At 39.0% G+C, this 15379-nt stretch overlaps 1 protein-coding gene across 1 annotated transcript in view; it reads right to left on the bottom strand.

Annotated features, from left to right (window-relative positions):
* Window positions 1–15379, bottom strand: part of Efcab13 (EF-hand calcium binding domain 13) — a 136909-nt gene that overhangs the window by 115258 nt on the left and 6272 nt on the right. The window contains exons 4-6 of the mRNA XM_029546146.1: window positions 10513–10656; window positions 6289–6360; window positions 16–697 (exon numbers count right to left, since the gene is read on the bottom strand). Coding sequence (XP_029402006.1) covers window positions 16–697; window positions 6289–6360; window positions 10513–10656 — 898 coding nt within the window. The remainder of the gene's footprint in view (window positions 1–15; window positions 698–6288; window positions 6361–10512; window positions 10657–15379) is intronic.

Here is a 15379-nt window from a genome sequence, read left to right as displayed (position 1 = left end):
CTTTTATCCAGTGACTTCTTGAGGCTTGTATCGCTTTTATCCAGTGACTTCTTGAGGCTTGTATCGCTTTTATCCAGTAATTTTTTGAGGCTTGTATCGCTTTTATCCAGTAACATATTGAGGCTTGCATCGCTTTTATCCAGTGACTTCTTGAGGCTTGTATCGCTTTTATCCAGTAATTTTTTGAGGCTTGCATCACTTTTATCCAGTAACATATTGAGGCTTGCATCGCTTTTATCCAGTGACTTCTTGAGGTTTGTATCGCTTTTATCCAGTGACTTCTTGAGGCTTGTATCACTTTTATCCAGTGACTTCTTGAGGCTTGTATCGCTTTTATCCGGTGACTTCTTGAGGCTTGAATCACTTTTATCCGCTAACTTGCTGAGGCTTGGAGTACTCTTCAAGGAAGGTGATTTAGACTTTGAATCGCGAATCTTTAGTTGTGATTCCTGAAGTCCCACAGAATTGCTGATGATCCCACTTGAGAGCCGTCTTGTCTCTGAAGATCTTTTGGAGAGTTTAAGTTCAGGCTCATCCTGTTTCCCAGCGGTTTTACTGGGATGTGGTTGGGGAGGCACAATCTGTTTTTTTGCTGTGCTAGGTTCAGGCATTCTGAAAAGTAAACTGCCTTTCTTCGGTTGTGGGTGGTATCCTGAGACACTTGATGCTCTTTTACCTGAAGTAGCTTCATCCGTAACTGCTAAATAAGAGAAACATATTCTGCTCTATCATTTATTTATATGCTCTATACAACATTTCAAACAAATCAACTAAGTCCTCCTAAAGTCCATTACAGAAACCATGAATCACTTAAATGTGTAAAACAAAGTTTAGCAAAGTTGAAAGGGCTGGTGATTAAATGATCAAACTATTAACCAATACACCTTATTACATTTAAGTACATTTGTTCAAATCTAAAGTTAAGAGAAATACTCTGTGGGGCTGCGTCATTCTCTATTCCTCAATTTAGAAAAATAGCGGGGTAGGAAGATAACACAGTCAGCAACACTGTCATTGTGAGTGCGCAGCTAGAAGTTGCAGAAGGGAAGATTTTGTTAATAAACCTAAAATCCAAATAATTATTCTCATGAATGTTCTCCGTGTTTGTGGGGACGGAAGTCACAACTCTAGAATACCATAATCCAATGTCCGACATCACAACTTCATTTATAAAATTCCGTGTGTTGATTCAGAAGACTGCCTTATGAATGACAACACATTTTCACACACGTCAAGAGTCTCGATACTTGACCCTCAACCCAACTCTATCAGATTGCCACATGCCTACATATCAGACGAAATACAACATTTTGACAGAGCAGCGATGCAATCTTGAATATGGAGCCATTTCTTCTAGAAAATGGAAGTTTCATAGTTTGATCTGTACAAAAATAAACTGAAGATAAATATTTGAGTTCTACAACTCTTAAAGTCACTAAAGATGGTGTGAATTGATAATAATTAAATCTTTGAAGGTTGAAGAGATGACTCAGAAGTTAAGAGCATTTACTGCTCTTGGAGAGGATTCAAGTTTTGCTTCCAGACCATGGAGTTCACAACCATCCCTGACTCCAGTTGCAAGGAATCCTACTCATTTTTTTCTGGTCTCTGTAGGCACCAGGCATACACACACACGTACACACACATAACCTGGCCAGGCTGACTGTCATCTCCCAATGACTTTTCCAGAAGTCAGCTTGGAAAAAAAAAAGTCCTATTTCTGCTATAATCATCATCACAAAGCAACAAGAAGCTTGAAAATTGCAGAACACTTCTAGAAGAAGACAAAAATCCCCACCTAGCTGATTCTCCCCAAAATGCAAAAACACAAATTGCCTGAAGAAGATTTCAAAATAGTTCTTTTTAAGAAATATAAGAAAATTTTCATAATACACAAAAACTAATCCTATTGCATCTGAAAGATAGTATCCAAAATTATAAACTTAATGTAGAAAATCAATTTATAAAAATAAGAAATCCGGAACTTAAATGCAATGCATGAGATGAAAAAAAATATATATGACAAAGTACAGCAGAACCAACCAAGTAGAGAAAGATCTCAAAGTCGGAAACTACCATGTGCAATCCTAAGAAAAGCAAATAATTAAAAAAGAACAAAGAAAACTTAGTGGATTTGTGGGACAGGATTAAAATTAAACATTCAAATTTATGGGGACTGTGTGAGGAGAAAAAAACAAAGGTAGAAAGTTTACATACAGAGCAAGAGAATGAGGATTGGAAAGACGGCTCAGCTATAAAGAGTATGAACTGCTCTTCCAGACTCGGACCCAATTCCGAGTCCCAGCAACCACATCGGCTGACTCACGACCACCTGTAACCAACTCCAGGAAGATCACACACCTCCAGCCTCTGCAGACAAAATGCACACATCTGCCTATAACCACCACGGATGTACACATAATTAGGTAATTACAAATGTACACATGTTTAAAAAGCAAGATTCAAGGAGTCCTTGGAAGGAGAACATTTTTTAATTAGTAAAAAAGAAAACTTTCTAAATCTTGGAAAATATTCAAATATCAGAAAATCTGAGGACTCCCGTAAGATTCAACCCAAACAAGATGACATCGAGACCCATTATAGGCAAAGAACCAAACAGCAAATACAAAAGGAGAATTATTAAACAGCATGAGAGATGCCAAGGCATGCCAGGCATGGTTGTGCAAACCTGTAACCCTGACACTTGCAGGCAGAGGTAAGATAACCTGGAGTTTAAGGTCAAGCTTGGCTACACAGTAAGTTTGAGGATAACCCAGGATCTTGAAATCCTGAACCCCAAGGAACCAATTAGTAACATAGAGACACAAGAAAATGTAACACTCCAGTAAAAGTTCATAGACTCAGATTACTACTATAATTGATGGTATGTAACTCACATATCAATATTATAGGTTTGTGTGAACGCATGCATATATATGCACATTTATGGGGAGTGCATACATATGGTTGTGTGTGTGTGTGTGTGTGTGTGTGTGTGCACGCGCGCGTGCGCGCATGTGAAGGCCAGAGGACAACCTTGGGTGTGGTTCTTTCCCGGGTATCATGAACCTTGGTTTTTTTTTTTTTTTTTTTTTTTTTTTTTTTTGGTTTCTCGAGACAGGGTTTCTCTATGTAGCCTTGGCTGTCCTGGAACTCACTTTGTAGACCAGGCTGGCCTCGAACTCAGAAATCCACCTGCCTCTGCCTCCTGAGTGCTGAGATTAAAGGCATGCGCCACCACGCCCAGCGAACCTTGGTTTTTGAGACTGTGTTTCTCACTGGCCTGGAGCTTGCCAAGTGAAATAGGCTGGTGGCCAGTGAGCCCCATGGATCTCTGTGGCCAGTGAGCCCATAGATCTGTCTCCCCTCTTTGGAACAAGGATTACAGAGGCATGCTGCAACACTCTTTTTCTTTCCTTTTATAACAGCACCACAAAAAAAATATTAAAAACTAAACCAAGAAAATATAGAAAACTCAAATAAACAAAAGCATCAGAGAGACAACATAACTAAATACCACAGAAACCCAAATGATCACAAATGGCTACTCTAGAAAATTTCACTTCAACAAATTGAACAATCTAGAAAAGGATAAATCACAAGAAATATATCATTTTCCATTTTCTACCAAACATAAAGAAAATGAAAATTTTAAACAGATCAATAACAAATAGAATGACATCAGTAATAAAAGTATCATCAAAGGAAACACCAGGATACCATATCACTAGTAAGTACCAACAGACTTTTGAAGAACTAATACATAAACACATCCCAAAAATTAAAGTAGAGGAAATATTTGTAATTCATTTTAATTTTCATGAGCTTTTGTTTTTTTAATTATGTGCATATGGATGGGGCGTTCTTGTGAATGCAGACACCAAGAGTCCAGAAAAAGATGCTGGATCCTAGATCTGGAATCACAGGCAGTGTGGATCACCCAACATAGATGCTGGGAAAGCAAACTTGGGTCCCCTATCAGAGCAGTATGTATTCTTGACTACTGAGCTGTCTCTCTCCAGCCCCTATAAACTCATAAGGCTGGGATCACTGTGACACCAAAGCCAGAAGAACTCACTATAAGAAACACAGATGCAAACATTTTCAACACATACTAGCCACTGTAAAGGATCTATCACCATGTCCAAGTGGCATCTATAGCTGATATGCAAAGATGGACCTATATCACATAGAAGCCTATAAATATAGTATACATCAACAGCCTAAAGGAGGACTGGCAAGATGGCTCAGTGGGTAAAGGTGCTTGCCACCGAGTTGGACAACTTGAGTTTGATCCCCAGGACCCACATCATGGCAAGATAAAACTGACTCCTGAAAACTGTCCTCTGATCTGTATGTGTGAATGGCACACTTGTATACCCCCTCTGAGACGCAATAATACAATAATATAATTTAAAACTTTAAGCAATATAAAAGATAAAAATAACATGGTAATTTCAATAGATGCACAAAAATCATTTGATAAAGCTGAACATTATTCAATGATAAAACCTTCCACCCTGTTAGGTGCAGAATAGTCTTCAACGCAATAAAAGCCACATATGACAAAGCCCTACATAACTTCTTACTTGATATTGAAAAGTAGAAAACTTTTCCTTTAAGGTCAGGCTCATTCTTTCTAGCACAGCACTGGAAATCCTAGCCACTGCAATAGGGAACAGATAGGAAAGGTGACACCATAGGAAAGGTGACACCCAAATTGTAAGGGCAGGCACAAATTGCCCCTGTTTTCAGATGACAAGAGCTTACAAATAGAAAGCTCTTTAAGATTTCATTACTGCACATTAGAACTAACAAAATAATGAATTCAGAAATTCTCCATATAAAAATCAAAATGTCAAAAACATAAACATAAGACCTGAAACCGTGAATCTCCTTAAGAAAACACAGAAAAAAATGTTTCAAGACATTAATTAGGGCAACAATTTTTATATGATGCCAAAAGAGAAAAAAAAAACAGGTAAATTGGGATTATATTAAACTAAGACACTTCTAGATAGCTTAGGAAACAATAGTTTGCAGACTGAAAGAAGAATTTGAGAAACATTCATCTGAAAAATATTTAATTCCTAAAATACATATCTTTTTTTTATAAAACCAAGTAATACAATTAAATGTCTGACTATTAGTTAAACACAAAGACAAAATCGGATAGAGAAGTGAAGAGCCTGAAAAATAAGCAACAGGGAAGCCTTGAATGTAACCATCCCAAAGATACAAAGATCAACAAAATCCAGCCGTTCCCCAGTATGCAAGTTGTTGGAACTCTGTATCAGAGTACTGAAACACAAGTTTGGGCAATAAGAGCGATGACAGAATATCTGGTGCACCCAAACTTACAAAGAAAACTGTTGGACATTTGAGAACATTAGAGGTCAAAGCAGTAGTAAAGATACTTTTAAAAAGAACAAGCAAATAAATAAATGACAATTATTAATTCGAAGAAGGGAATAAATGTTATACAATCAGAAAGAAGGCGCCCAGGAGGTACTATATACCTCAGCTACAAGCAGTGTTCTCAGAGGTTTATTAACATCAGGACTGAATTAGAAGCTCGTTACGCTGGTCATAAGCATGTCGGAAGAACGGACTTGTGTGTGAGGAGTGTGGATGCTGGGGACAGAGCAGGAAGCTCGCTCTCTCAAAAATTCTAAAGATTCTTAAAAGTTTGAAAGTTCCCAATACAAATAATTATCTTCAATCAAAAAGTGTGTTCATTACAAAAATTTCATACTTTATCACATAAATATATGTATATGTCAATTAATTTTAGTAAAAAAAATCAACAATGAGTTCTAAGTATGGATATCAAGGAGTCAGCTAAAATATTCAAAGAATTGCTGCCCCTGAAAAACCTAAGTTGGGAGAAATTGAAAATAGAGCTTGTTTTTGTAATAAGCTTAACCAAACTGCAGAACTTTTATAATTATTGGGATAACCTTGACAAATTTATATTTGAACAAATGAATATTTGAAATTTAAAATGTGGCATAAAGTGCATGAAAAGATTAAAAGGGATGTACTTAATGAAGAACTGTACCAAATAATCAGAAATAGTAAAGTATGTGTGAAGAAGTAGCGTCAGTGAAATGCTCATATTAAGATGTGAAGAAGGAATGCTTACAGGATGTTATATTTTGGCTTCCCTGATTAGAAAGTTAGGAATAGAGTTTTACTCCCCATTAAAAGATTTTTTTAAACCATAGGCTAGAAGTTAACTTAAAGATTACTTATAAACAAAAGTTAGAGCCACATGAGATCCCTTACAAACATCTTCATACTGCCGTTGTAGTTCATCCAAAGTAAATATAATATCTCCAATGTCCATAGTGTGGTAATCTGTAATAGAGAGAAGAATTTAAAGAATTTGCATTATTTTTGATCATAGATATAGCTGCCAACCTGGATACAATACGAATATGATTCAGAAGCTTGGGAAAGCGGTATCAGAGGAGAGCCACTATGAGCTTTGAGTACTATCTGGAATTGCTCATTAGCACCTCAGTACACAATGAAGTAAAAAATTAAGACCATAGTTTTCTTCATTAAAGGAAAGAATTTCACTATGGTAGATAATTCAAGGTAAGAATTGTCTATGGTAGATAATCTGGTTAGCATTTTATAATATTTTTGATGATTTACTATAGATTGCACTTCAAGCATTTACTCCTTTGTCTCAGTTTCTAGATTGTGAGCTCAAGAAAGGAGAATGTGTATTTCAATTATTTCCCCAACTCTTAGCAAAACATCTACTTCCTACAACTTAAAAATGATTTTGATGGGGCTAGAGAGATGGCTCAGTGGTTGAGAGCACTGACTACTCTTCAAGAGGTCCTGAGTTCAATTCCCAGCAACCATGGTGGCTCACAACCATCTGTAACAAGATCTGATGTACTCTTTTGGTGTGTCTGAAGAGAGTGACAGTGTATAAATAAAATCTACTTAAGAGCATCTGGAGAATCAATCCCTCTACATGAGTATCATAAATGATGTTCCAAATCTTTGTTTCCCTTAATATGTAAGCAAAACAACTTGAGACCTACCCCCTTAAACATATAGTATCAAAAATCTATATCCACCTAAACACTGAAGGTTCCTTAGCAGTTTTTATTTCCAAAGTCAACTTTTCTACCCTCATAGATTGTTTTTGCTTTGTTTTGCTTTGTTTTTTAGATAAAATCTGATGCTATAACTTAAGCTGGCCTGGAACTCACTGTATAGTCCCTGCTGGCCCCAAACTGGAACAAGTATGGGAATTACAGGCATGTACCAGGATCACAGACATGTGACAGGATCACAGACACGTACCACCACACACCACACCCAGCTCCCATAGATCCTTAATCTTACGCCACCACCCACAGACACTATCTTCTCTCCACCATAGGGAAAGCCAACACAGAACTTAGTAACCTTTCTGCTTTCATCAACGTCTACCAACTTTTTTTTTGTAACTAATGAGAAAAGCACACAATTACGTTTCAGTCTGAATTTGTACTGCTCCCGACCCATCCACTTCTCCATCAGTCTTCTACTTCTGAGCCACAACTCTGTACCAAGTTTCTGTTATTTTCTCACTGTGTGTACTGTAACTTGCCTCTCTGCACAGTTTAGGTACTTCCCAGTTGATTTTAACTCTCTTCATCAAACACACCTATCTAAACAATTTTCGTGGGTCCTGGAGATATAGCACTGGTGGGGTGTTTGGCTAGCATGCCTGAGGTACCTCCAACACATAGGGGTGATTTTAATATTGAAAGACAGGAAGCTTCTGTGTGATGATGTATGGTATGCGTGTATGAAGAGAGGAATATTCAAGGAAAATTTTTAAAAAACAATGGCTATTTGGCAGGAAAAGGTTCCATATGTGGCTGCAGTTCTGAAAGGACACAGAAATCAAGAATGGGTTCCGAAATACAACTGAAGATCTAAGTAAATGGCAGATAATACAAGGCAATTTTTTTCTAGTAAATGTTCCTATAACCAAAGCAACCTGACAGGAATGTATCCCTCACTGAAGGAAGTCAGGTCAGGAACTCAAACAGAGCAGGAACCTGGAGGCAGGAGCTGATGCAGAGGCCATGGAGGGTGCTACTTACTGTTTTGTTCCTTGTGGCTTGCTCAGCCAGCTTTCTTACAGAACCCAGGACCATCAGCCCAGGGATGGCACCACCCACAACGGGCTTGCCTATGGCCTGTTATAGAAGCAGTTTCTCAACTGATGTCCCCTCTGATAACTTCTGATAGCTCCGGTCAAAGTAACATAAAACTAGCCAGCACAGCCTGGAATATCGCCTTGAATGTTCTTAATCCTAAGAGCTGTTGTTGAGCATTACACCAGGAGGGTAATATGATCAGATCTGTGCTTTGATCATTCTGCCCGGAGTGTAAAAGGATCAAAGAAAAGTGTTATGGGTAGACTTGGGAGGCTGAACTGCCATAGTCTCAAAGAAAAGGTAGGCTCATTAAAGTGGATTAAAGTAGGACAGTAGATTTCAGAAATATCTCAGAGTTTAAACGAAGAGAACTTTACAATGTAGACTTGTTGAAGATGATTCGGGCTTCTACTTCACACACACCCTCCATTTATAATTACAAGCTCTGTGATAGATGTTTCCAGCCAATTTCTACAGAAATCCTTTTATTTGCTCAGTCTACCTTCCCAAATCACATGGGAAATCTGGAGACCTGAAGGCTTAGATGAGAATCCATAAACCAAAACATAAGGTTCTGCAATATTCCACATAGATCAGTCCTGGTAGGGCAGACCCTAAAGACTATCAAATAATATGGCTTGAAACGTGTCTCTAGAAGTCTCCTCTTTTATGAATACTACACACACTTACCATGCAAGAGCTCACCATAAATAATAACCTAGAGCTCTGGTAGGCCAAAGCAGAAGGATTACCACAAATTCAAAGCCAGCCTTAGGCTACAGAATGATTTCTAGGCAAGTCTGAGATGCAGAGTGAGATCCTGCCTCAAAAACTCAAAGGCGTGGGGCTGGAGAGATAAGAGTTAATAGCTCGCTGGGCGTGATGACGCACGCCTTTAATCCTAACACTTGGGAGGCAGAGGCAGGCAGATTTCTGAGTTCAAGGCCAGCCTGGTCTACAAAGTGAGTTCCAGGACAGCCAGGGCTATACAGAGAAACCCTGTCTCGAAAAAACAAAACAAACAAACAAAAAAAGAACACATCACACACGCAGAAGACCAAAGCTCAGTCCATAGCACCCACATGGCGGCTCACAGTTGTCTGTAAGCTCTGGTTCCAGGGGATCCAATCCAATCTCTCTTCTGGCCTCTGTAAGTATGTGCATGTGGTGTGTATACGTATCTGCAGCCCACACAACTTATGCAGATAAATAAATAGCAAACCTATGGAACTAGTCATAGCTCAGTTCTAGCTCCTCTGTGTCCAACAGCATCCTTACGAACTGTAGGTATTCACCACAGAGCAGTATTCTTTCCATGGTACTCTCCACACTAGAACTGTGTTTTATCCACCTTTATTGTTATCTTTATTCCACCTATCATTACTCCAGGTATAGTAGGTATTAAATAACTAACTGGCTTGTTGAATGAATAAATCATTTCATCCATCACTAACCAATCTATCATGGGCTGTCTATCCTCTGGGCAAATATCAGCACGATATAGAATATCTCATGAATTGGTATAAAATGTGAAGTCAAGCTGTGTTGCATACAGGATAATCAAACAGGATAGGAAATGTTAATCAAAACAACACAAGAAAATCGAGAATTCAAGAATTCTGTCTGTCCTCATTTCTGAAGTCCACAGTCCTTCTTTGTCCTATAAGAAATGACTCATCTATAAAGACAAGAAATGACCACTGAAAATCAGATGAGGCTGTTGTTTTAAGATTTTAATTTCTAATTTATTTTTATTGTGTGTATACATATATATGTATGTAGACATATGTGTGCATATATACATATATATGTCGTATTGTGTGGTCAAGTATTCATGCTAACAAGGCAAGCCCTTCACCAACTGAGCTATCTCACCACCTCAGTGTTGAGGGGTGTGTGCGTGTGTGCGTGTGCGTGTGCGCGTGCGCGCGTGTGTGCATGTGTGTGCGTGCGTGTGTGCGTGTGTGTGTGTGTGTGTGTGTGCGTGTGTGTATTTTAAGATAGAGTCTTACTATGTGACTAATCCTGGTTGCCCAGGAACTCATAAGAAGCAGCCTCATGGAGGTCTGCCTACCTCTACCTCCCCAGAACTGAGATTAAAAATGTTTGACACCCTGCCTGGTCATGATGAAATTTTTTAAATTCATTTTTATTAACTTTTGAAAATATATCAAACTAGAACAACTGTAGAACATTCTCGTGTGTCTTCCACACTGATTTTTATGCAGGTTTCAGCAAGCAGTACCAGTAGCTAACGATAATGTCAAGGGAGAAAAGAAGACATGAAGGCTAATAATGTGTGACAGGACTGATTCGAGAAAGTCAGATAACTCACTGTCCTCATAAGCATGCTGCATGACGTCCCTGAGCATCTCAGGGCTTACTGGGATATTCATGCTTTCCAAAACAGCAGCCACGTCAGTGGTGGCCACACGACCACTTTTCACCTTAGAAAACATCTTCAAGGCATTTTGAAATTCTGGAGGGAAAAAAGAAATGAACAAAAGTTATGGGACTGCAAGAATGGACAGCTCTTCCTGGAGAACAGCCTGATTTTGTACCAGTCACCTAATAAGGCGCACAGGTTTCATTGTGACATTCCATACACACACACCATACTTCCACCATATTCACCTGCGTTGCCTTCCTCTTCCTCCCGATCTGAACACTCTCACCCTTCCCTTCCCCCTCTACTTTCTTTTTTTTTAAAGATTTATTTATTTATTTATTTATTATATGTAAGTACGCTGTAGCTGTCTTTAGACACACCAGAAGAGGACGTCAGATCTCACTGTAGATGGTTGTGAGCCACCATGTGGTGGCTGGGATTTGAACTCAGGACTTTTCGGAAAACCAGTCAGTGCTCTTAACCACTGAGCCATCTCTCCAGCCCCCCGCCCCTCCACTTTCAAGTCTTTTGTTGCTACTGTTGAACAGATGTTTAAATATGTCTTCTTATAGGATTGTGGGTAAGGGATTATTTATAGGATGTGGGCACCTTACCAGTAAGGAAAATGGGGAGAGATCTCTTGATTCTCAACAGTATTCTTTGATGGTTTGTTTTGTTTGGGGCGTTTTGTTTGCTTGTTTTTTGAGATTATGTAAGACCTAGGTCCTCTGAATCTCCCTTGCTACTAACTGGTAATTTGTTTGCCTTGAAAACACAATTGTATTACATATACATGTATTTGTGAGCAACAGTGGTGGATTAGAAAGTATTCTAACTAGATGTAGTGGTGCAGGCTTGTAATCCAAGTTCTTAGGAGGCAGAGCTGGGGAAATCAAGAATTTACAGCCAGCCTCAGCTACATAGCAAATTCACAATCAGTCTAGATGACAAAAGACCCTGTCTTTTATAAAAATATTTTATAAATATTTAGAATATTTTTATAAAAATATTCTAAAGTGAATATTAAACTTATAATAAGCTAGAAAGAGCTGAAGATCTTTTAGAGTTCAATGTTTAGACATCTTATATCTAATTTTTAAATAATATGTTATTTTGTATTTTGTTTTTAAAGGAATATGGGAAATATGAGATCTTGACTACTCTCGAAACATTTTGACCTAAACACAAAACAAATATTGCTAATGCCAAGAAGAGCTAGCTGACAGGAGCCTGGTATAGACTGACCAATACAGATGCAGATTTATACAGCCAGACATGGGACTGAGCGCAGGGACCCCAATGAAGGAGTTAGGGCAAGACTGAAGGAGCTGAAGGGGTTTGCAACCCCTAGGAAGAACAACAATATCAACCAACCAGACCCCTGAGAGCTCTCAGGGACTAAACCACCAACCAAAGAGTACACAGGGGGTACCCACGGCTCCAGCTGGATATGTAGCAGAGGATTGCCTTATCGGACATCACTGGGAGTGGAGCCCCTCAGTCCTGTGGAAGCTCAATGATCCAGGGTAAGGGAACACTAGGGCACTGAGGCAAGAGTGGGTGGGTGGGTGGGTGGGGGAGCACCCTCATAGAGGCAGAGGGAAGGGGAGGGGATAGGGTTTTGTGGAGGAGAAAACTGGGAAGGGGGATAACATTTGAAATGTAAATAAAATAACCAATAAAAACTGAACAAAAATAAGTAAATAAATAAATAAAACTCAACAAATAGGAACTAAAATATAAGCTATAGTTTATAGCTATGAAGTATTTAGAAGTTTACACACATAGATAGTTAGAAAAAAGGCTTTAAATTGGATGACAACTAGTCAAAGCCCAGTATCATGGGAACTTGAAGGAAAATCTAAATAGGAGGTAAAGAATCAAAAGGGGGAAATAAGGCAAGTTATCTTATCCATTGTACACATGCCAGGCATTTAATAACATTAGGTGAGTGAATTAAAAGCAGTTTTGCTTGCATTTCCTGGAATAAGAATATTACACCACACTCTCGTATTCTCGAGTCTAAGACAACACAGTCTGATTGACTGTAAAATACATGATCCTAAGGGCTGGGCTAAGAAATTGATCTTGCCTAATGGGAACGGAAAACACTAATGGTCTCAGAGTTTTGGAAGTAATATTTCTATAACTAACATGAACAGTACATACAATAGCTTTATCATTTACTTGTAATCCAAAATGAATAACTGAGAAGTCAGTAAGTATCTGAAGGCTCAGGGACAAGTTACATGCTGATTTTTGCTAGAGCGGAGAAAGTACTGTCGGTGGAGAAGAAAACGCAACTTCAACAGAAAACAAGCACACACAAGAACAAAAACGCATACATAAAAAATGAAGGTTTGCATGGATAGAGGTTTATGGCGAACCAGGGAAAGAAGATTCTTTTTATAAAATACTCTGTAGAGAAATTTAGATAATCAAAATTATACCAGTCTCAGGGCCAGTGAAATGGCTCCACAGATAAAAGTGTCTGACAAGTCTGAAAGCCTGAGCTCAGTCCCCCAGAACTCATGGTGGAAGGAGAGAACTGAATCCGCGCGCGCGCGCATACACACACACACACACACACACACACACACACACACACACGCACACGCACTCTTAACTGCTGAACCATCTCTTCAGCCCCTGATTTGTTTTTGTCATAAAAAAAGAGAAAAACATTTAAAAACTTAGATTAGGGCCAGTAAGATAGCAGAATAGGTAAAAGCATTTGCTACTCAATCCTGACAACCTAATTTAATTTCTGGATCTCACATACACACACACACACGCACACACACACACACATATACACACACACACATAACACACACATACACACACACATACACACACATACATACACACACATATACACATACACACACATACATACAAACACACACACATACACACACACGCATACACACACACACACACACAATTTTTTTAATGACTCCATCTAAGGGCAAGGGAGATGGCTTAGTTGGTTAAAAGTTTGCCACAAAGTGTGAGGACCTGAGTTCTGGTCCCCAGAGATGCCCTTAGACCAGGCATGGTTTCACTGGTCTGTAATCCCGGTGGTGAGAAGCAGAAGTCTGGAAACTCAGTAGATGCTCACAAACCAGTGAGCCTAGTGTAGCCAGTAGGAAGAAAAAGAAGCTGTCCCAAATAAGGTAGAAAGCCAGACTCGGCTCTCAAGTTGCTCTCTGACCCCCGTGTGGACACCTATATACACACAAGAACATATACATACATAAAAATGAAATAATTCATCTAGTTATTTACTAGTTACATTCAGAAAAACAGGAGTTTGATAAGAGAAAAATATACTGCTGCAGTGACCCAGGGGTCAGTGGGGGGGGGATGTGGGGGGTGGGGGTGACAGAGAGAGAGAGAGAGAGAGAGAGAGAGAGAGAGAGATTCAGAGATTTTGAATTAGGTTGTCAGGTTTGAATAGCAAATGCTTTTACCTACTTGGCCACCTTACTGGCTCTAAATTTTTAAATATCTTTAATGACAAAACAAAAATCAGGGGCTGAAGATCTCTTCTGGTTCAGCAGTTAAGAGGGCGTGCCACTCTCAGGGAACTCCAGTTTGGTACCTAGGACTCATACCAGGTCCATGGAATCTGATGCCCTCTTCTGACCTCTGTGGATACTTTCACACATATGGTGCACACACACAGGAGAGAGAGGGTGAGAGAAAGAGGCAGACAAAGACAGAGATGAAAGACAGACAGACAGACAGACAGACAGAGAATAAGAGAGATTCACATTTAAAAAACTTTTTAAAAACTCCTGTCTAATTTGCGCACTCTATCAGGTAAAAGAACACGAGGTTCTAAGAAGACAGAAGTTGCTTTCTCTAACCCTACATTGAAACCGGTTACTATCCAAACCATTCTCTTTTATTCTTTTGATCAATATTATCTTTACCTGGATCCTGAGAGGCTGATGGAGAAGTGTCATTCATGACCTTAAGGAACTCTGTAAAATCCAGGATTCCATTAACTATAAAAAGGGTTCAGAATCAAGCAGACAGAAAGCATCAGTAAACTCATTAAGCTTAAAATGCAAACAGAAAACCTGAGTGTAATTCACTGATATCAGAATCTCGTTGCTTGTCTGCACAAGAGTCATCGCACATTTCCATTCTATAGAGAATATATATATTTTTTAAAAGAGAGACCTGACCAGGAAAGAACTTGAATACCATATTAAATAATAAACAGTATTTCCGTAATTGAACACCAAGGATCAGGGATTATCAGTACTTTCCTAATCTTTAGTCATGGTTCCATCAAATTTATATTTGTAATTATGCACTTGTGGAGGGATATCTGCATGTAAGTGTAAGTTTGGGCAGAGGTCAGAAGAGGGCGTCAGATCTCCGGGAGCAGAAGTTACTAATGGTTATGAACCATGCAGCATGGATGCTGGGAACCAAACTCTGGCCCTTTACAAAGCAGCAAACATTCTTAATTGCCCAGCATCTCTCTAGCCCCCAAAATGAAACATAACAAAAAAGCATGCCAACTTCTGCAATTCATATTCAGAAATCAAAGTGAAACCAAAGGGTCCATGGGTATTTGTATTTTTTTCATTGACATTTTTTCTCCTTCGGACTTTCAGGACAGGGTCTCGGGTAGCCCAGGCTGGCCCAGAACATATTATGTAGCCAATGATAACCTAATTCTTCTGTTTTGACCTTCCAAGCACTGGGATAAAAGTTGTTTCCCACCACACCCAGCTTCTCTGATATCTCTCTCTCTCTCTCTCTCTCTCTCTCTCTCTCTCTCTCTCTCTCT

Source organism: Mus pahari, chromosome 14 (genome assembly GCF_900095145.1).
Source record: "Mus pahari chromosome 14, PAHARI_EIJ_v1.1, whole genome shotgun sequence".
NCBI lineage: Eukaryota > Metazoa > Chordata > Mammalia > Rodentia > Muridae > Mus > Mus pahari.
This window is presented reverse-complemented; position numbering and strand designations above follow the sequence as displayed.